Consider the following 22,870-nt stretch of genomic DNA (forward strand, 5'->3'; position numbering starts at 1 on the left):
TTGTTGTTGTAGGGTACTATGTCTGACTCCAGGCGTTTCATACACTGTGTTTGCAATTTTTAACCTGCTATTGTCCTGACACCTTGTGTCTATATATTTATATTCAATAAAGCTATTTAATATTATTCTTTGGACTTTATTGCACCATTGTTTTAGTGGTTTGTTGCATGTAAGATATACCAAGTCATGTATACATTGTAACACAAAATACTAGGGAACATAGAGTATACAAATAAGATATATAACCCTTTATAAGGTACTCCTCAGTAATTCTGCTTTTTATTATATTCTAGTGGAAAGAGTTTATGGAACTGGGAAATGACATCAGTGATGAGCACCTGGATGACATCCTACAATCACAGAAACCCAACCAATGCTGCGTCCTAATCTATACCTCAGGGACCACGGGAAACCCAAAAGGAGTGATGCTAAGTCATGATAATGTATGCAGAAGATGATGACAGACCCTAGGCTGTGGCACAAAGTTTGATTTTTCAGCCTGAGATCCATAGTGCATAGTACTGAGCAGTATTTCACAATCAGATTTTACCAACATTTTGGAGAATCCCATCGTAGTGACCTGATTCTTCCTTTTTCTATCAGATTCCTACTTCACTATAGGGAGGTCCTGAGAATGCTTATACCAAATCTATATGTCAAATGCGATGTATCACTACATATATACAGTATATGGCATCTGATCATACTTTCAATGAACCGTGTATCTCTTTAAGTCCGTCTTACGGAATGTCAGACAGCCTGACTGTCCTTCATTTACAGACATAATAGATATATTTGGCCGAGCTGAATGTGCAAGTTGAGGATATGAAAAAGCTGATAAATGTGCAAACATCAGGAAAGCAGAAAATGCAGTCTCTAGCCTTTCATTGCATAAATAATTGTGGGCAGTAACACATCACAAATGTTACAAAGGTGATTTACATTATAGGACCTTTTTTAATGAATGTTTATGAGAGGGCAAGAAGACTAAAGTTGGTCAATTTGGCCAATATTGTCAAAGTGGTTTGACCATTTAATGTGTATGGGGCATCAGGGGAGAGAAGGAATGGGCAGTTGGAGTGTAAAAAGCTGATCCTTACGTTTCAGCAAGAAATAAGCTGCTGCCAAAGATGTCTGCCAGCAGCTTTTTCCTCTTTTTTTATTGACAACACATGAGCACTCGACCAAGTCTTCACGTGTATGGGAGAGTCAGGGGAGCGTTTGCCTAAAGCTGTATGGGCAGTTTTAGGGCTTATGCACACATAACAGTCCAGAGGTTGATGCCTTTATGGCAGTGTCCATTGGCTATATGGCTTTATAATATGGAGTCATACAGCTTCAGTGCACTGATGTCCAGGTTTTGTTCTGTATGTATAGGCATATTCTCCTCTGGAAGCAATGAGGGTTTTTTATAAGCTACAGAGAAAATTAGAGTACATGGGGTAGAAAAAGGTAGCAAAATAGCCCAATGGAATGAAGCAAACCAGATGGCTAATTGCATTAGAGTAAAATATCCTTCATATAGTCTAAAGTGATAGAGAAAGTGTATGCGGAAAGAGATTATACATTTTCAGAAATTTGATCGAGAAACATTACATTTATATGTTAGAGGAAAGATAACAATACATTATTCTCACACAGATCACCTGGACAGCCGCTCACGCCAGTCGTGCCGGAGACATGCAGCCTGCAGAAGTCCAACAAGAGTCTATTGTCAGTTACCTGCCACTTAGTCACATCGCGGCTCAAATCTATGACCTGTGGACAGGAATCAAGTGGGGAGAACATGTGTACTTTGCAAATCCCGATGCTCTAAAGGTATTATGTGTATGTATTTTAAGTAGTGATGAGCGACGGTGTTATAGGATAAGGTGTTATCGGGCATGCTCGGGTGCTAACCCAGTGACTTCGGCGTGCTCAAACAATATGTTCCCCGCGTCTGCATGTCTCACGGCTGATTGACAGCTGCAGCACATGCAGGGATCGCCTAACAAACAGCCATACCCTGCATGTGTTGCGGCTGTCGAACAGCTACGAGCCATGCAGGCACGGGGGCTTGAACATATTTTTCGAGCACGCCAAAAACACTCGGTTAGCAAATGAGCGTACTCGGATAATACCTTATTCTATGACACCTTATCCAAGCACGTTTTCTCATCACTAATTATAAGCTGCAAAGAAGCAGTGCTAAATCAAGGCAACTCTGGCTTCATGGATTGGCTCTCATACCTGTCCTTTTATAGTCCCCTGATACTAAGAAAAGAAAATCTGATCTATCTATTTGTATGTTATATTCCTGTGAAATCATGTTTTATCTCCTCCTTTGCCCTGTTCCTATACTTCTTTCATATACTGCATCCACAGTTATGCTAAAAAGTTTTGCTTTCTTGGCATTTTTTTCAGAGAATATGAATGATAACACCAAAACTTTTGCTTTCCCCATGGCTCACAATCCAGAAATGCCAGTGGCTGGATGAAAGATGCCAGAGTCTGTCTGGATCCCAGAAACTCACTCAGCATTTATGCACACACACTGATTACAAGCAAACAGGTCACAAGTGAGGATGTTACCTTTAGTAGCCATTCAAACCCATTTGTGCCAACTTCTGTGCATGTTATCAGGCCAAAATCACCAGGTTAAGTGAATTTTTGATCAGGGTCATTTGGATGTTTTGGGTTGTCATTATGATTTAAAAAGAGAAAACATAGTAGTTTGACTGTAAATGGCTTCACCCAACCACTAACCATGAGTGCAGAAAAAGTTTTGGTGTTATCATTCATATTCTCTGAAAAAAGGCCAAGAAAGCAAAAATTCTGCCGGGTGTGTAACCTTTGAGCACAACTGTATACTATACTGTATACTATGCTGTATACTATGTGTTCACTGAAAATAGTTTGAAACTTGAAAGTTCACCTCCAAACACTACAAAAATGTCCCCTGAGCTGTTCTGTTCTCCACTTTTTCCTTAACCCTGCTGTTGTCTTCGGTCTGGGGAGACTGATTTTGAACTTTGGTATTTTTTGGGGCGTTCAAGATGCGGTTCTGAAACTTGTGGTTGATTAATTGACTTAAATGAGGATGGGTCAGTTGGCCACGGGTTCCAGAGCCGCATCTTGAATATTTTAAAGAATATTGAAGTTCAAGGTCGGTCGTTTTTGACCGAAGACAACAGCAGGGTTAAGTAATAAAAGTTAACAGTCCTTTTTCCATGTCATGTTCTAGATTTTAATGTATTACTCTGTCTGAAAAATATGTGCTTAAAACACTTAAAGTGGTCATCTCACAAAGAAAGTGCATTTTAATAGATCTTTGAAAGAAAAATAAGTTGCGCAATTGGATGTGTTAAAAAATGTTCCTGTGCTGAGATCTTATAAATGTGCCCTTGCTGTGTACTGTGTAGTGGTTGTGTCTGACCGCACGGGAACATGGTCTGATCATACCACAGCTCCTGGTAAGGGGAGGAAGCAAAAGAGAATATACAGACATTACAGCACGGGATTGCAGCTGATTCTTTCTGTGAGATAAAACAAGCAGGGGAATATTTTTTCTTACAGAAAGCAGCATCAGTGATCCCGTGCAGTCCTGTCTGTTTACTCTATTTTGCTTCCCTTGCCAAGGAGCTGAGGTATGATAAGGTCACGTTCCTGCACGGTAAGATACAGCCATTACACAGTACACAGCAGGGGCACATTTATAAAATTATCGCAGCACAGGAACATTTTTTTGAACACATTGAATTGTAGAACTTATTTTTATTCCATGATATATTAATTAAAATGTACTTTGCTTGTGGGACAACTTCTTTAATCCCTTTCTGACATCGGACGAACTATCCCGTCGAGGTGGGGTGGGCCCATATGACCACCGACGGGATAGTACGTCCAGCGCGATCGGCGGCGCTCAAGGGGGGAGCGCGGCCGAGTGTCAGCTGCCTACTGCAGCTGACATCCGGCACTATGTGCCAGGAGCGGTCACGGACCGCCCCCGGCACATTAACCCCCGGCACACCGCAATCAAACATGATCGCGATGTGCCGGCGGTGCAGGGAAGCATCGCGCAGAGAGGGGGCTCCCTGCTGGCTTCCCTGAGCCCCCCGCAGCAACGCGATGTGATCGCGTTGCTGCGAGGGTCTTACCTCCCTCCCTGCCTGCTCCAGACCCGGATCCAAGATGGCCGCGGATCCGGGTCCTGCAGGGAGGGAGGTGGCTTCACAGAGCCTGCTCAGAGCAGGCACTGTGAAGCCTGCAGCACTGTAAGTCAGATCGGTGATCTGACAGAGTGCTGTGCAAACTGTCAGATCACCAATCTGTGATGTCCCCCCCTGGGACAAAGTAAAAAAGTTAAAAAAAAAATTTCCAAATGTGTAAAAAAAAAAAAAAAATATTCCTAAATAATGAAAAAAAATAAAAATATTATTCCCATAAATACATTTCTTTATCTAAATAAAAAAAAAACAATAAAAGTACATATATTTAGTATTGCCGCGTCCGTAACGGCCCGACCTATAAAACTGGCCCACTAGTTAACCCCTTCAGTAAACACCGCTTTATTATCATACCGCCGAACAAAAAGTGGAATAACACGCGATCAAAAAGACAGATATAAATAACCATGGTACCGCTGAAAACGTCATCTTGTCCCGCAAAAAACGAGCCACCATACAGCATCATCAGCAAAAAAATAAAAAAGTTATAGTCCTGAGAATTAAGCGATGCAAAAATAATTATTTTTTCTATAAAATAGTTTTTATCATATAAAAGCGCCAAAACATAAAAAAAATGATATAAATGAGGTATCGCTGTAATCGTACTGACCCGAAGAATAAAACTGCTTTATAAATTTTACCAAACGCGGAACGGTATAAACGCCTCCCCCAAAAGAAATTCATGAATAGCTGGTTTTTGGTCATTCTGCCTCACAAAAATCGGAATAAAAAGCGATCAAAAAATGTCACGTGCCCGAAAATGTTACCAATAAAAACGTCAACTCGTCCCGCAAAAAAACAAGACCTCACATGACTCTGTGGACCAAAATATGGAAAAATTATAGCTCTCAAAATGTGGTAACGCAAAAAATATTTTTTGCAATAAAAAGCGTCTTTCAGTGTGTGACGGCTGCCAATCATAAAAATCCGCTAAAAAACCCACTATAAAAGTAAATCAAACCGCCCTTCATCATCCCCTTAATTAGGGAAAAATTTAAAAAATGTATTTATTTCCATTTTCCCATTAGGGCTAGGGTTAGGGTTAGGGCTAGGGCTAGGGTTAGGGTTAGGGCTAGGGCTAGGGCTAGGGCTAGGGTAAGGGTTAGGGCTAGGGTTAGGGCTAGGGTTAGGGTTAGGGCTACAGTTTGAGTTGGGGCTAAATTTAGGGTTAGGGTTGGGGCTAAAGTTACAGTTAGGGTTTAGATTACATTTACAGTTGGGAATAGGGTTGGGATTAGGGTTAGGGGTGTGTTTGGATTAGGGTTTCAGTTATAATTGGGGGGTTTCCACTGTTTAGGCACATCAGGGGCTCTCCAAACGCGACATGGCGTCCGATCTCAATTCCAGCCAATTCTGCGTTGAAAAAGTAAAATAGTGATTCTTCCCTTCCGAGCTCTCCCGTGTGCCCAAACAGGGGTTTACCCCAACATATAGGGTATCAGCGTACTCAGGACAAATAGGACAACAACTTTTGGGGTCCAATTTCTCCTGTTACCCTTGGGAAAATACAAAACTGGGGGCTAAAAAATAATTTGTGTGGGGAAAAAAAAAGATTTTTTATTTTCACGGCTCTGCGTTATAAACTGTAGTGAAACACTTGGGGGTTCAAAGTTCTCACAACACATCTAGATAAGTTCCCTGGGGGTCTAGTTTCCAATATGGGGTCACTTGTGGGGGGTTTCTACTGTTTAGGTACATTAGGGGTTCTGCAAACGCAATGTGACGCCTGCAGACCATTCCATCTAAGTCTGCATTCCAAATGGAGCTCTTTCCCTTCCGAGCCCTCCCATGCGCCCAAACAGTGGTTTATCCCCACATATGGGGTATCAGCGCACTCAGGACAAATTAGACAACAAATTTTGGGGTCCAATTTCTCCTGTTACCCTCGGGAAAATACAAAACTGGGGGCTAAAAAATAATTTTTGTGGGAAAAAAATTTTGTTTTATTTTTACGGCTCTCCATTATAAACTTCTGTGAAGCACTTGGTGGGTCAAAGTGCTCACCACACCTCTAGATAAGTTCCTTAAGGGGTCTACTTTCCAAAATGGTGTCACTTGTGGGGGGTTTCAACGTTTAGGCACATCAGTGGCTCTCCAAACGCAACATGGCGTCCCATCTCAATTCCTGTCAATTTTGCATTGAAAAGTCAAATGGCGCTCCTTCCTTTCCGAGCTCTCCCATCCGCTCAAACAGTGGTTTACCCCCACATATGGGGTATCAGCGTACTCAGGACAAATTGTACAACAACTTTTGGGGTCCAATTTCTTCTCTTACCCTTGGGAAAATAAAAAATTGGGGGCGAAAAAATAATTTTTGTGAAAAAATATGATTTTTTATTTTTACGGTTCTACATTATAAACTTCTGTGAAGCACTTGGTGGGTCAAAGTGCTCACCACACCTCTAGATAAGTTCCTTAGGGGGTCTACTTTCCAAAATGGTGTCACTTGTGGGGGGTTTCAATGTTTAGGCACATCAGGGGCTCTCCAAACGAAACATGGCGTCCCATCTCAATTCCAGTCAATTTTGCATTGAAAAGTCAAATGGCGCTCCTTCGCTTCCGAGCTCTGCCATGCGCCCAAACAGTGGTTTACCCCAACATGTGGGGTATTGGCGTACTCAGGACAAATTGTATAACAATGTTTAGGGTCCATCTTCTCTTGTTACCCTTGGTAAAATAAAACAAATTGGAGCTGAATTAATTTTTTGGTGAAAAAAAGTTAAATGTTCATTTTTATTTAAACATTCAAAAAATTCCTGTGAAGCACCAGAAGGGTTAATAAACTTCTTGAATATGGTTTTGAGCACCTTGAGGGGTGTAGTTTTTAGAATGGTGTTATACTTGGGTATTTTCTATCACATAGACCCCTCAAAATGACTTCAAATGAGATGTGGTCCCTAAAAAAAAATGGTGTTGTAGAAATGAGAAATTGCTGGTCAACTTTTCACCCTTATAACTCCCTAACAAAAAAAAAATTTGGTTCCAAAATTGTGCTGATGTAAAGTAGACATGTGGGAAATGTTACTTATTAAGTATTTTGTGTGACATATCTCTGTGATTTAATTGCATAAAAATTCAAAGTTGGAAAATTGCGACATTTTCATAATTTTCGCCAAATTTCCGTTTTTTTTCACAAATAAACGCAGGTACTATCAAAGAATTTTTACCATTGTCATGAAGTACAATATGTCACGAGAAAACAATGTCAGAATCACTGGGATCCGTTGAAGCGTTCCAGAATTATAACCTCATAAAGGGACAGTGGTCAGAATTGTAAAAATTGGCCCGGTCATTAACGTGCAAACCACCCTTGGGGGTAAAGGGGTTAAGTGTTGGAATTTCCATCTTAAAAATGATTAACCTGCCTCTAGAATATGCCTTCTCTCATTGATTCATTGAAGTTCAAGTTGTGGGAACCTGTCTTTTCCTGGGAATAATGGGTGCAGGGAAATGCGGTACTGTATCATTCAAGTGAATGAGGCTGCTGCATTTTCCTGCACAGTTGGGTAGCCAAGAGCTGAGAAGTCCAGCACTGCAACGTCTTAATTCCCAGAATAGGTGGAGCGCCAGTGATTGAACCTGCACCAATCATAAAGCGATGATGTATCCTAGTGTGTGCCATCACTTTAGAAGATAGAAATACCCCTTTACTGTAGACCTTTGTGATTTAGTAGTGAATGTGCTGTATTGTGGTAACAGGGGACCTTGGTGGATACACTGAAGGAAGCACAACCAACGTCCCACATGGGAGTCCCAAGAGTTTGGGAGAAGATCAAGGAACGTATTAAAGAAGCGTCAGCACAAGCAGGAACAGTCAAAAGAAAGATGTTGTCCTGGGCAATGTCTATCAACTTGGAAAGAAACTTGAATCTATCAAGGAAGTATGAAATACATAAAACTGATATTTCTTTTAGAAACATTACACTCTGGTAAAAAAATAACTTACGGTATTTGCTTTTTGAAGTGGACCTACAGTCATTGATATAAAGTTTCAAATGGTAATGTCCTGCAGTATATTGTTATATGGCTGGGTTCACACAAGCACATTTAGCGCTCTGTATGCGGACCACAGGCCCGGTCTGGCGAGGGAGAGGTCTACTGATCTGAACTTATGATGCATTTCTGTGGATGGTGCAGTGAGTGCCTGGTTCCCCCCACGCAGACTGATTGAGGCACTGACTCCTTTATAATATTGGGGGGTTTTCCTAGTAGCTTTTTTGAGTACAGCACTCAAAATGACTTTGTCAGTGGTTACTGCATTCTTTATAGGCTGTGATCAAAATAACAAAGGTCAGTGTAATCAAGTTTTGAATGAGCTCTCATTTTTCACATCAATACTTTAACATACTGCGCATCATCATCTCGTTTGCTGCCTATGCATAAGAATCCAGGACACCAGATGTTCTCCTTTATATAATCATTTTATTGATAACCGCGTACAAAAAAAAAAACTTACACATAGCCTTTATTAAGCCATAAAAATAAGATATGTGCAAGCACACCTCTTTTTTATGGGTTTATTATTTTTATGGCTTAATAAAGGCCCTGTGTGGCAGACACAAAGGGGTGGATTAAGGGTAGCCAGGGCCCTGGGCTGTTCAGACACTGTGCTACCCCCCCCCCCCCCCCCGATCATGTGACGGGGGTCATGTGACAGGGGTCATGATATACCTGAACCAGATTATTCCAGAAAAATGGCCGGGCCCTACTCTACTGTAACCTATTAAATATTTGTTAAAATATGCAATACAATTTAGGTATATTTTGATTTATTTTTCAATTTTTAAAATGACCAATAATCTAACATACAAGGAACAAATACCACCACACCATGACCACACCACAAATTACAACCACAGTGATCGAATAATTTCACATACAAGGAACAAATACCACAGCACCATGTCGAGACCACATATTACCACCACACAGTGACTGAATACTACAATACTGATCAGTAATAAAGAAAAACAAAAACACAATACTATCACCACACGAAGTCGGGGTCCCACACGGCGTCTGCGATTAGCGAAAAGCTGAGCCTTCTCCTGGGACAAGGTCAAATTGTCCACTACCTGAGTCCAGATCTGCTGCAACCTGTCCACCACAGAATCCACACCAGGACAGTCCGAAGACTCAACCTGTCCTGAAGAGAAACGAGGATGGAACCCAGAATTGCAGAAAAATGGAGAGACCAAGGTAGCCGAGCTGGCCCGATTATTAAGGGCGAACTCAGCCAACGGCAAAAATGACACCCAATCATCCTGGTCAGCGGAAACAAAACATCTCAGATATGTTTCCAAGGTCTGATTGGTTCGTTCGGTCTGGCCATTAGTCTGAGGATGGAAGGCCGAGGAGAAAGATAGGTCAATGCCCATCCTACCACAAAAGGCTCGCCAGAACCTCGAGACAAACTGGGAACCTCTGTCAGAAACAATATTCTCAGGAATGCCATGTAAACGAACCACATGCTGGAAGAACAAAGGCACCAAATCAGAGGAGGAAGGCAATTTAACCAAGGGCACCAGATGGACCATTTTAGAAAAGCGATCACAGACCACCCAAATGACCGACATTTTTTGAGAAACGGGAAGGTCAGAAATGAAATCCATCGAAATATGTGTCCAAGGCCTCTTCGGGACCGGCAAGGGCAAAAGCAACCCACTGGCACGTGAACAGCAGGGCTTAGCCCTAGCACAAATTCCACAGGACTGCACAAAAGCACGCACATCCCGTGACAGAGATGGCCACCAGAAGGATCTAGCAACCAACTCCCTGGTACCAAAGATTCCTGGATGACCGGCCAGCACCGAACAATGAAGTTCAGAGATAACTTTACTAGTCCACCTATCAGGGACGAACAGTTTCTCGGCCGGACAACGATCAGGTTTATTAGCCTGAAATTTCTGCAACACTCTCCGCAAATCAGGGGAGATGGCAGACACAATGACTCCTTCCTTGAGGATACTCGCCGGCTCAGATAACCCCGGAGAGTCGGGCACAAAACTCCTAGACAGAGCATCCGCCTTCACATTTTTAGAGCCCGGAAGGTATGAAATCACAAAATCAAAACGAGCAAAAAATAACGACCAACGGGCCTGTCTAGGATTCAAGCGCTTGGCAGACTCAAGATAAGTAAGGTTCTTATGATCAGTCAAAACCACCACGCGATGCTTAGCACCCTCAAGCCAATGACGCCACTCCTCGAATGCCCACTTCATGGCCAGCAACTCTCGGTTGCCCACATCATAATTACGCTCAGCAGCAGAAAATTTCCTGGAAAAGAAAGCACATGGTTTGAACACTGAGCAACCAGAACCTCTCTGTGACAAAACCGCCCCTGCACCAATCTCAGAAGCATCAACCTCGACCTGGAACGGAAGAGAAACATCAGGTTGACACAACACAGGGGCACAGCAAAAACGACGCTTCAACTCCTGAAAAGCTTCCATGGCAGCAGAAGACCAATTAACCAAATCAGCACCCTTCTTGGTCAAATCGGTCAATGGTCTGGCAATGCTAGAAAAATTACAGATGAAGCGACGATAAAAATTAGCAAAGCCCAGGAATTTCTGCAGACTTTTTAGAGATGTCGGCTGAGTCCAATCCTGGATGGCCTGAACCTTAACCGGATCCATCTCGATAGTAGAAGGGGAAAAGATGAACCCCAAAAATGAAACTTTCTGCACACCGAAGAGACACTTTGATCCCTTCACGAACAAGGAATTAGCACGCAGTACCTGGAAAACCATTCTGACTTGCTTCACATGAGACTCCCAATCATCTGAGAAGATCAAAATGTCATCCAAGTAAACAATCAAGAATTTATCCAGATACTCACGGAAAATGTCATGCATAAAAGACTGAAAAACAGATGGAGCATTGGCAAGTCCGAACGGCATCACCAGATACTCAAAATGACCCTCGGGCGTATTAAATGCCGTTTTCCATTCATCTCCCTGCCTGATTCTCACCAGATTATACGCACCACGAAGATCAATCTTAGTAAACCAACTAGCCCCCTTAATCCGAGCAAACAAGTCAGAAATCAATGGCAAGGGATACTGAAACTTAACAGTGATCTTATTAAGAAGGCGGTAATCAATACACGGTCTTAGCGAACCATCCTTCTTGGCTACAAAAAAGAACCCTGCTCCCAATGGTGACGACGATGGGCGAATATGTCCCTTCTCCAGGGACTCCTTCACATAACTGCGCATAGCGGTGTGTTCAGGTACGGACAAATTAAATAAACGACCCTTAGGGAATTTACTACCAGGAATCAAATCGATAGCACAATCACAATTCCTATGCGGAGGTAGGGCATCAGACTTGGACTCTTCAAATACATCCTGAAAGTCCGACAAGAACTCTGGGATGTCAGAAGGAATGGATGACGAAATAGACAAAAATGGAACATCACCATGTACTCCCTGACAACCCCAGCTGGTTACCGACATAGAGTTCCAATCCAATACTGGATTATGGGTTTGTAGCCATGGCAACCCCAACACGACCACATCATGCAAATTATGCAGTACCAGAAAGCGAATAACTTCCTGATGTGCAGGAGCCATGCACATGGTCAGCTGGGCCCAGTACTGAGGCTTATTCTTGGCCAAAGGTGTAGCATCAATTCCTCTCAACGGAATAGGACACCGCAAAGGCTCCAAGAAAAATCCACAACGTTTAGCATAATCCAAATCCATCAGATTCAGGGCAGCGCCTGAATCCACAAACGCCATGACAGAATACGATGACAAAGAGCACATTAAGGTAATGGACAAAAGGAATTTGGACTGTACAGTACCAATAACGGCAGAGCTATCGAACCGCCTAGTGCGTTTAGGACAATTAGAAATAGCATGAGTAGAATCACCACAATAGAAACACAGTCTGTTCAGACGTCTGTGTTCTTGCCGTTCTACTTTAGTCATAGTCCTGTCGCACTGCATAGGCTCAGGTTTACTCTCAGGCAGTACCGCCAGATGGTGCACAGATTTACGCTCGCGCAAGCGACGACCGATCTGAATGGCCAAGGACATAGACTCATTCAAACCAGCAGGCATAGGAAATCCCACCATTACATCCTTAAGAGCTTCAGAGAGACCCTTTCTGAACAAAGCCGCTAGTGCAGATTCATTCCACAGAGTGAGTACTGACCATTTCCTAAATTTCTGACAATATACTTCTACATCATCCTGACCCTGGCATAAAGCCAGCAGATTTTTCTCAGCCTGATCCACTGAATTAGGCTCATCGTAAAGCAATCCGAGCGCCAGGAAAAATGCATCAACATTACTCAATGCAGAATCTCCTGGTGCAAGAGAAAACGCCCAGTCCTGTGGGTCGCCGCGCAAAAAAGAAATAATAATCAAAACCTGTTGAATAGGATTACCAGAAGAATGAGGTTTCAAGGCCAAAAATAGCTTACAATTATTTCTGAAGCTCAGGAACTTAGTTCTGTCACCAAAAAACAAATCAGGAATCGGAATTCTTGGTTCTAGCATCGATTTCTGATCAATAGTATCTTGAATCTTTTGTACATTTACAACGAGATTATCCATTGAGGAGCACAGAGCCTGAATATCCATGTCCACAGCTGTGTCCTGAAGCACTCTAATGTCTAGGGGGAAAAAAAGACTGAAGACAGAGCTAAGAAAAAAAAATGATGTCAGGATTTCTTTTTTCCCTCTATTGGGAATCATTGGTTGGCTCCTTGTACTGTTATGGCTGGCAATCAGGCAACACAGCGTGCAGTAATCAGCGCACATACAGAGATCTGGCAATAACCAAAAACAATAGGACGAGCTCTGAGACGTGGAATCTCTGTAGACTGCAGTACCTGATCTATCCTCACACAACTATAAGCAGCAGTGGATTGCGCCTAACAACTACCTATGCAACTCGGCACTGCCTGAGGAGCTGACTAGCCTGAAGATAGAAATACAAGCCTGACTTACCTCAGAGAAATACCCCAAAGGAATAGGCAGCCCCCCACATATAATGACTGTTAGCAAGATGAAAAGACAAACGTAGGAATGAAATAGATTCAGCAAAGTGAGGCCCGATATTCTAGACAGAGCGAGGATAGCAAAGAGAACTATGCAGTCTACAAAAAAAACCCTAAAACGAAAACCACGCAAAGGGGCAAAAAGACCCACCGTGCCGAACTAACAGCACGGCGGTGCACCCCTCTGCTTCTCAGAGCTTCCAGCAAAAGACAATAGCAAGCTGGACAGAAAAAAACAGAAAACAAACTAGAAGCACTTATCTAGCAGAGCAGCAGGCCCAAGGAAAGATGCAGTAGCTCAGATCCAACACTGGAACATTGACAAGGAGCAAGGAAGACAAACTCAGGTGGAGCTAAATAGCAAGGCAGCCAACGAGCTCACCAAAACACCTGAGGGAGGAAGCCCAGAGACTGCAATACCACTTGTGACCACAGAAGTGAACTCAGCCACAGAATTCACAACACTCATTCCTGGCTCCAGCCATATGTTCTCGCATCCTGCCCTCATGAGTATCCATTCTACCCCATATGATCACCCCATCCTGCCCCATCTGTCTCCATCGTATCCATCCTGCCCCATGATCCAATCCTGCCCCATGTCTTTCATTCTGCCCCATGTCTCCAATCATGCCCCGTATCTACATTCTGCCCATGCCTCCAGTCCTGCCCCCAGTGTGTCCAGCAATCTGCCCCAGTGTGTCCTGCATATTACCCCCAGTGTGTCCAGCATATTGCCCCCAGTGTTTCCAGCAATCTGCCCCAGTATGTCCAGCATATTGCCCCAGTATCCAGCAATCTGCCCCGGTGTGTCCAGCATTGCCCCCAGACAGTGTGTCCAGCAATCTGCCCCAGTGTCTAACTCCAGCATATTGCCCCCAGTGTGTCCAGCAATCTGCCCCAGTGTGTTCAGCATTGCCCCCAGTGTGTCCAGCAATCTGCCCCAGTGTGTCCAGCATTGCCCCCAGTGTGTCCAGCAATCTGCCCCAGTGTGTCCAGCAATCTGCCCCAGTGTGTCCAGCATTGCCCCCAGTGTGTCCAGCAATCTGCCCGTGTGTCCACCATATTACCCCCAGTGTGTCCAGCAATCTGCCCCAGTATGTCCAGCATTGCCCCCAGTGGGACCAGCAATCTGTCCCAGTGTGTCCAGCATTGCCCCCAGTGTGTCCAGCAATCTGCCCCAGTGTGTCCTGCATATTACCCCCAGCGTGTCCAGCATATTGCCCCCAGTGTGTCCAGCAATCTGCCCCAGTATGTCCAGCATATTGCCCCAGTATCCAGCAATCTGCCCCGGTGTGTCCAGCATTGCCCCCAGACAGTGTGTCCAGCAATCTGCCCCAGTGTCTAACTCCAGCATATTGCCCCCAGTGTGTCCAGCAATCTGCCCCAGTGTGTTCAGCATTGCCCCCAGTGTGTCCAGCAATCTGCCCCAGTGTGTCCAGCATTGCCCCCAGTGTGTCCAGCAATCTGCCCCAGTGTGTCCACCATATTACCCCCAGTGTGTCCAGCAATTTGCCACAGTTATGTCCAGCATATTGGCCCAGTGTCCAGCATTACCCCCAGTGTGTCCAGCAATCTGCCCCAGTATGTCCAGCATTGCCCCCAGTGTGACCAGCAATCTGCCCCAGTGTGTCCAGCAATCTGCCCCAGTGTGTCCAGCATTGCCCCCAGACAGTGTGTCCAGCAATCTGCCCCAGTGTGTCCAGCATTGCCCCAGTGTGTCCAGAAATCTGCCTCAGTGTGTCCAGCAATCTGCCCCAGTGTGTCCAGCATTGCCCCCAGACAGTGTGTCCAGCAACCTGCCCCAGTGTGTCCAGCAATCTGCCCCAGTGTGTCCAGCAATCTGCCCCAGTGTGTCCAGCATTGCCCCCAGTGTGTCCAGCAATCTGTCCCAGTGTGTCCAGCATATTACCCCCAGTGTGTCCAGCAATCTGCCCCAGTATGTCCAGCATATTGCCCCAGTGTGTCCAGCATTGCCCCCAGACAGTGTGTCCAGCAATCTGCCCCAGTGTGTCCAGCATTGCCCCGGTGTGTCCAGCAATCTGCCCCAGTATGTCCAGCAATCTGCCCCAGTGTGTCCAGCAATCTGCCCCAGTGTGTCCAGCAATCTGCCCCAGTATGTCCAGCAATCTGCCCCAGTGTGTCCAGCAGTCTGCCCCAGTGTGTCCAGCATTGCCCCAGTGTGTCCAGCAATCTGCCCCAGTGTGTCCAGCATTGCCCCAGTGTGTCCAGCAATCTGCCCCAGTATGTCCAGCAATCTGTCCGAGTGTGTCCAGCAATATGCCCCAGTGTGTCCAGCATTGCCCCCAGACAGTGTGTCCAGCAATCTGCCCCAGTGTGTCCAGCATTGCCCCAGTGTGTCCAGCAGTCTGCCCCAGTGTGTCCAGCATTGCCCCAGTGTGTCCAGCATTGCCCCAGTGTGTCCAGCAATCTGCCCCAGTATGTCCAGCAATCTGTCCGAGTGTGTCCAGCAATATGCCCCAGTGTGTCCAGCATTGCCCCCAGACAGTGTGTCCAGCAATCTGCCCCAGTGTGTCCAGCATTGCCCCAGTGTGTCCAGCAATCTGCCCCAGTGTGTCCAGCAATCTGCCCCAGTGTGTCCAGCAATCTGCCCCAGTGTCTCCAGCAATCATCTGCCCCAGTGTGTCCTCCAGCATATTGCCCCCCGAAAGTGTCCAGCATTCTGGCCCGCCCGGGCCCCCCGGATTGCCGTTAACAAAGAAAAAAAAATCGAGTTCTCCTCTCCTGACCTGCGCTCCAGGCGGGGAGCTCCCTCCAGCAGCGTGCACTCGCCAGCGACTGACAATGACGTCAGACGCCGGCGACGTGTTTGCTGCGCCTGCGGCCGACTTCAGCTGCCAGACTCCAATTGTCTGGCGGCTGTTAACTATTGACGTGCGGGGCGCGCCCGCACGTCAATAGGTGAAACTGCCGCAGTGCCACTAGGGGCCCAGTGAGCAGACGAGACGGGGCCCGATGCGGGCCCCCTCTGCCCACCGGGCCAATACGCCAGACAGGGCAATAATGCCCTGATGGCGGCGGGCAATCTGAGCGGTAGCCCAGGGCCCCCCACACCACTGGGCCCTGGGCTACCACCCAGATTGACCCTATTATAATCCGCCCCTGCAGACACATTGCATGAATGTGTTTTTGTGTACACTGTTGTCAATAAAGTGATTATCCAAAGGAGAAGGTCTAGTGCCTTGGTTTCTGGATTCTTATATTGCTATGTTGGGCAAGGTTGTACTGCCATCGCAAGGACTACAGAGTTGTGCATAGGATATACCATTTGCATATGCAGAGTACAGAAGTCTATGACAAACTGATCTCGTATACTGCACTTTGGATTGGTAGTGACCAAAATGTCAAAGGCTGAGATTAATATAATGAAGTACTGAATCATGTGCACAGCGTAGTAGAGCTGCCAATGAAATAGTCTTCTCGCCTGATGCACTTGCTTATTATTAAGGAGAAAGCAAATTGCTCTGTTGCATAAAAATCTTGTTTTCTGTTGCATAGAATCCTATTGCTTTGTTGCATAAAAACCTTGTTCTTTGTGGCAAAAAATCATATTGCTTTGTGCTTTATAAACTTTGTACTCTGAGGCAAAAAATTATCATAGAATCATGGAATGTTAGCATCGGAAGGGACCTCCACGGTCATAGTGTTCAACCCCCTGCTCAATGCAGAATTCACTAAACAGTCTCAGACAGATGTCTGTCCTGCTTCTGCTTGAATAATTCCATTGAAGGAGAACTCACCAACTCTCGCAGCAGCCTGTTCCACTCACTGATCACCCTGTCAAAAAGTTTTTTTCTAATATCTAATCTGCATCTTCTCCCTATCAGTTTCAATCCATTGCTTCTCGTGTTTCCATGTGCAAATGAGAATGAACGACGATCCCTCTACACTGAGACATCCCTTCAGATATTTGTAGGCAGCTATTAAAGGGACACTGTCACCTGAATTTGGAGGGAACAATCTTCAGCCATGGAGGCGGGGTTTTGGGGTTTTTGATTCACCCTTTCCTTATCCGCTGGCTGCATGCTGGCTGCAATATTGGATTGAAGTTCATTCTCTGTCCTCCATAGTACATGCCTGCACAAGGCAATCTTGCCTTGCGCAGGCGTGTCCTATGGAGGACAGAGAATGAACTTCAATCCAATATTGCAGCCAGCGGGTAAGGAAAGGGTGAATCAAAAACCCCACCTCCATGGCTGAAGATTGTTCCCTCCAAATTCAGGTGACAGTGTCCCTTTAAGTCTCCTAGTGTTAGCTAACCCTCTTAGATTTGCATCGTCTGCAAATTTTGATTACTTTATCTTCAGTTCTCTTACCTAGATCATTTATAAAAATGTTGAACAACACCAGGGCCAGGACAGAGCATTGTGGTACCCCACTTGAAACACTTTTCCAATTGCATATGCAACCATTTATTAACACTCTTTCAGTATGATCTCTGACCAAGTTATGAATCTACCTAACCGTAGCCTTGTCAATGCCATTCTTGGTCATTTTTTCAATAAGGATAGCATGAGATACTTTATCATATGCTTTGCTGAAATCGATATATACTATGTCTACAGCATTTCCCTGATCTACGCAGTCAGTGATTCCATCATAGAAGGAAATTAGATTAGTCTAGCATGACTTGTATGCTACAAACCCACGCTGGCTCTGGTTAATTAATGTATTCTTATCCAAGTACTTACATACATGCTGTTAGCCAGCATAAGTACATGTGGGGATTCCCTAGCAACCAGGCAACCCCCACATGTACTTATGCTGGCAAACAGATGTAAATCATTCAGCTGCAGCAAGTAAACTAAATCTCCGAGCACTAAAAAATACTCGGAGGACCCCTGAGCATGCTTGGGAAATCTCGAGTAAAGAGTATTTTCGCTCATCACTAGTAATTTCCTTATCCACATTTGTTTGCAGAGCAATTGTCTTACCTCCATAATGCATCCTTTTTCAGCCACGTACCCCTTACTACCACCATTTCACAGCACAAAATATCAGGCACCCATTGCTTCTTGGGGTGAAATCTGAATCGGCGTCTGTGGTAGTATTGTTCCCCATGCTCTGTGGCTGAATTTTTTTATAATCTTATGTGGGGGTATTGTTCCGAATGCTCTGTGGGTGAAATTTGAATCAGCTTCTGTGGGGTTCTGTGCCCCATGGTCTGGGGGTGAAGTTTGTAAGCTGCTTCTGTGGGGATACCTTCAGCCGTGCTCTGTGGGTGAAATTTTTAATTGAACAGTCTCTGTGGGGGCACTGTTAAAATTTTTTATGTTATTCATTTACTTCCTATTTTACCATGATTGCTGTGGTGAAACAACCCCTTTAAGTCATTTCCCTATTTACATTTGTTTATAGTGAAATTGTCCTGCTCTTACCCCCACTTTGCTTGTTTTTGCAGCCTCCTAGCCCTTACTACAACCATTTTACCTGAAGTTCGGGTCTCCATTGACTTATATGGGATTCGGAATCAATTAAGATCAAGTTTGCGACCCAAACCAGACTTTTTTTATAAAAAAGTCTGCCCAAAGCAGACGAACACAGACATCTCTACCTCAGTCACCTATTGAATTACAAAGAATTTATATTGACAACCAGAAAAGTTTATTCTGTTCAGTAAAATACTGAAACACAGCCAGAATCAAAAGGATGTGAAATGGAAGCTTTAAAAAAAACTGTCTTGTTTTTAAATCAAATAAATTCATGTTAGAATGGAGAAAAATACTTAAAAGTTTGCATTTTTCTTTACATTTTTCCACTGTTGCTTCTGAGCCCGTGCTACACAGAGACCTAAGAGCATGAATCCCTTCTGTCTGTGTGTTGGGTGTGGGAGTCAGTACAGCAGGTAATTCCTACCAAGTAGCTCAGAAACTTGGCAAAAATAAGAGAGTATGCGCAAGGAGAATCTTAAAATATGACACAAGTCATATAATCTCCAGATAGTTTTTTTTTTTCTTTCATGCACGCACACAGGACAGTTTAATCTGGAAAGTCACCTGAAATGACAGGTATGCTCTAGCTATTTCCACCCTACATATCCATTAACTTATTTAAAGAGGTCCTCTATGAAATCTGTATATAAGCCCAAACCACTTTTAAAATTTGTTTGATTTGAAATTCCCTTACAGTTCTCCCTATGCTGCTCATCCCTTTTACTTCGTGTGACATTTCGTTTGAGGGGAGTGTCAAAAGGGACGCCGCAGTAGGACGGCACTGAAGTCACTTCCTTGCAGCTTATACAGTCATGGCTGAAAGTGTTGGCACCTTTGAAATTGTTCCAGAAAATTACGTATTTCTCCCAGAACATTATTTCAATTACACATGCTTTGTGAAACACATTTATTTCCTTCGTGTGTATTCGAACAACACAAAAAAATTACCATTACTGTAGCACCCCTCCAAAAACAGGACTTCATCAGGGGGCGATACTTAGCCCAACTTCTGTCACTGCTGTCCCCTGTTGACATCCGGAATCAATCGCAGTGATAGAGGCAGAAAAGTGATCACACCACCACAGATTCTATCACTGTCGCCACCCCGGTTCTGTCCCGGACACATCTTTCAATGCAATGAAACAAGACATCAGGCAGAGGTAGAAGCAGGAGAACTTCTGTCACTACCCTGAAATGAATAGTCATCAAAGGCCATCGCTGCTGTCACTCACCCTGCTTTTATCATATCAACGCTTCCTGTTGACATCTCCTTTCAGTAAAAGAACCTATGAGGCGGAGATGCTGTCACTTACCCTGCTTCTATCACCACCCCTTGATGACGACTCTTTTCAGTGAAAGAGGTGTCGGGGACAGAACTTGTGCAGCGGCAGTGAAACAAGCTGCAGAGCTGTAGTCCTCAAGGGAAGTTCAGCGAAAGAAGCTCTAATAATTGACAACACCGCCCAATGATGGCATCCTGTTTTAGTAATGATAGAAGCTGTGGGGAAGTGATTGCATAGACATCCTCCTGTGGTGTGACATTTAGATATTTACACAGGACATTTTATGTATCGGACAATTCCCTTAAGTTCATGCTTATTCCTGTTATTCATATTCCTCAGTGTAAGAATAGTTTAACTGGTTGTAAAATTCTATTTTATGCATCCATCAAAGGCTTTATGGCACCATAATCACTTTTTGATTCAGAGATTACTGAACCATAAAAGCAGTGGACTAAATACCAGTATTGTTTTACTAGCTCATAGATTGCATTTTGGTGTTGTATTCGCCTTGCTAAAATTGGAAATTCATCTAAAAGAGAGACATTAAGGCTATGTTCACACTTTGCGGATTTTGCTGCGGATCCGCAGCGGATTTGACCGCTGCGGATCTGCAGCAGTTTCCCATGAGTTTACAGTACAATGTAAACCTATGGGAAACAAAAAACGTTGTGCACATGCTGCGGAAAAAACCGCGCGGAAACGCAGCGGATTACATTCCGCAGCATGTCACTTCTTTTCTGCGGATTTTCACCTGCTCCAATAGGAAACTGCAGATGAAAAACCGCAGTAAAAATCGCGATAAATCTGCGGTAAAAACCGCGACGGGTTTTCACTGCGGATTTTGGAATTTTGCTGCGGAAAAATCCGCAGTGGAATCCGCAAAGTGTGAACATAGCCTAAAAGCTTTCTCTTAAAGAGGTTTTCCACTACTAATTTCACCCCTTTCATGTCCTAACACTATCTAACAATCAATATTCTAATATACTTCTATTACCTACGCTGCTCCTGTAATCTCATCGCTAAGTGGGTCATCTAGTCTTCTGTTGAGATTCTGGTCCTGCTACTTCCAGTGTGGAAACCGGAATCAGACATGCTGACAAGCATACATTATTGGTGGGGGCAGAACTACCTCTGTGAGTGACAGAAGCCTGAGCACACATGTTCATATCAAACTTCACTCTGCTCTGCCTGTATCCTGCCGATGCTTTGGAGTGCCGTGCCTTTAGTAGACAGCACTGTGATGTGCTGGTATTAGAAAGCATATCACAAGGCATGTCAGTTTAAGGTACCACACTCCAAAGTCTTAGCAGGATCCAAGCAGAGTGAACACACTCCAAAGTCTTAGCAGGATCCAAGAAGAGTGAAGCCTGAACTGAGCTCAGTCATGCGTGGTGCAGACTGACTTTGCTGATGCTTTGAAATGCCATCATTTCAATTGCGAAGCCCTGTGATAATCTTTCTCAGCTGCTTGTTCTGAGCATGCTTGTTCACATTACTGTCACCCACAAGGTAGCCCCACCACCACCAATGATGTGCACATCTCAGTACGTCTGATTCCAGTTTCCACACCAGAAGTAGCAAAGCCACAATCACTCACATAAATAGAGATGAGCTTACAAGAGCAGAGCAGGTAATAGGGGTATATTAGAAAATTGATAGGAAGAGTTACAACATATGAGGGGGTGAAATTAGTATTGGAAAAGCATTAAGCTACTTACTGGTAGCGGCATTTCTCGGAGGCCCATGACAGCACGACGAGAGAGGGGATCCGCCCATTAGGAACAGGAAACCTACAGATACAAAAGGGCGGTACCTCTCCCTTGCCTCAGTTGTATTTCAGAGTCTTGAGAGGACTACCGCGGTTAGTGGTACACAAAAATATACACTATATACAGATTATATACAAAAATAGCAGACATCTATTGGGACTGGTATCATATTGTGAAATATATACATTTATATGGAGTGCAACCCGCACGTGAATAGGGAGGGAACTAAGGGTGCTGTCATGGGCCTCCGAGAAATGCCGCTACCAGTAAGTAGCTTAATGCTTTACTCGGACTCCCATGACAGCACGACGAGAGAATTACAGAGATGTAAGCTTCCTTAGGGAGGGACTATGGCCTGTAGCACCCTTAACCCGAATGTGAGATCAGAGGAAGCCCCCAAATCCAACCTATAGTGCTTAAAGAAGGTGGACGGGGATGACCATGTGGCCGCCTTACATATCTGGTCGATTGATACTCCAGACTTTTCCGCCCAGGATGTAGCCATGGCCCTGGTGGAATGCGCCCTCAGATTCTGCGGAGCCGGACCCCCACCTGCAGTGTAAGCCAAAGAGATAGCCTCCCTAATCCACTTTGCTAGTGTGTACTTGGATACCCTAAGTCCCTTTCTAGGGTTTTGGAAAGATAAAAACAACGCATTATCTTTCTTCCAAGTGTCAGTAATAGAGATGTATTCTAGCAGGCATCTCCTAACATCTAATGTATGGAGTAGTTCTTCTTTAGGGTTGGAGGGATTGGGAAGGAAGGATGGTAAAACTATCTCCTGTGTCCTGTGAAACCGTGATGATACTTTTGGTAAATAGGCTGGGTCCGGTCTGAGGATTACTCTGTCTGGTAGAAACTCTGTATAAGGGGATACCCTGGAGAGCGCTTGTATGTCTCCAACTCTACGAGCAGATGTAATTGCCACAAGAAAGGCTGTCTTAAGAGATAGGGCCTTAATTGAAGCTGAATGTAATGGTTCAAACGGCTCTCTAGTCAATGCTGACAGGACTAGGTTGAGATCCCAAGGCATAGATCTATCTTTATGTATGGGTCTAGATCTAATAGAAGCTTTAATGAACCTTGAGATCCAATAATTATTGGCGATGTTACATGAAAATAGAGCCCCTAGGGCCGAGACCTGTACTCT

At 44.4% G+C, this 22,870-nt stretch overlaps 1 protein-coding gene across 1 annotated transcript in view; it reads left to right on the forward strand.

Annotated features, from left to right (window-relative positions):
• ACSBG1 (acyl-CoA synthetase bubblegum family member 1) overlaps nucleotides 1-22,870 on the forward strand; it is a 95,560-nt gene that overhangs the window by 55,703 nt on the left and 16,987 nt on the right. Inside the window, exons 7-9 of the mRNA XM_069765564.1 lie at nucleotides 294-443; nucleotides 1,642-1,818; nucleotides 7,905-8,086. Coding sequence (XP_069621665.1) covers nucleotides 294-443; nucleotides 1,642-1,818; nucleotides 7,905-8,086 — 509 coding nt within the window. The remainder of the gene's footprint in view (nucleotides 1-293; nucleotides 444-1,641; nucleotides 1,819-7,904; nucleotides 8,087-22,870) is intronic.

Source organism: Ranitomeya imitator, chromosome 4 (genome assembly GCF_032444005.1).
Source record: "Ranitomeya imitator isolate aRanImi1 chromosome 4, aRanImi1.pri, whole genome shotgun sequence".
In the NCBI taxonomy this organism is placed as follows: domain Eukaryota; kingdom Metazoa; phylum Chordata; class Amphibia; order Anura; family Dendrobatidae; genus Ranitomeya; species Ranitomeya imitator.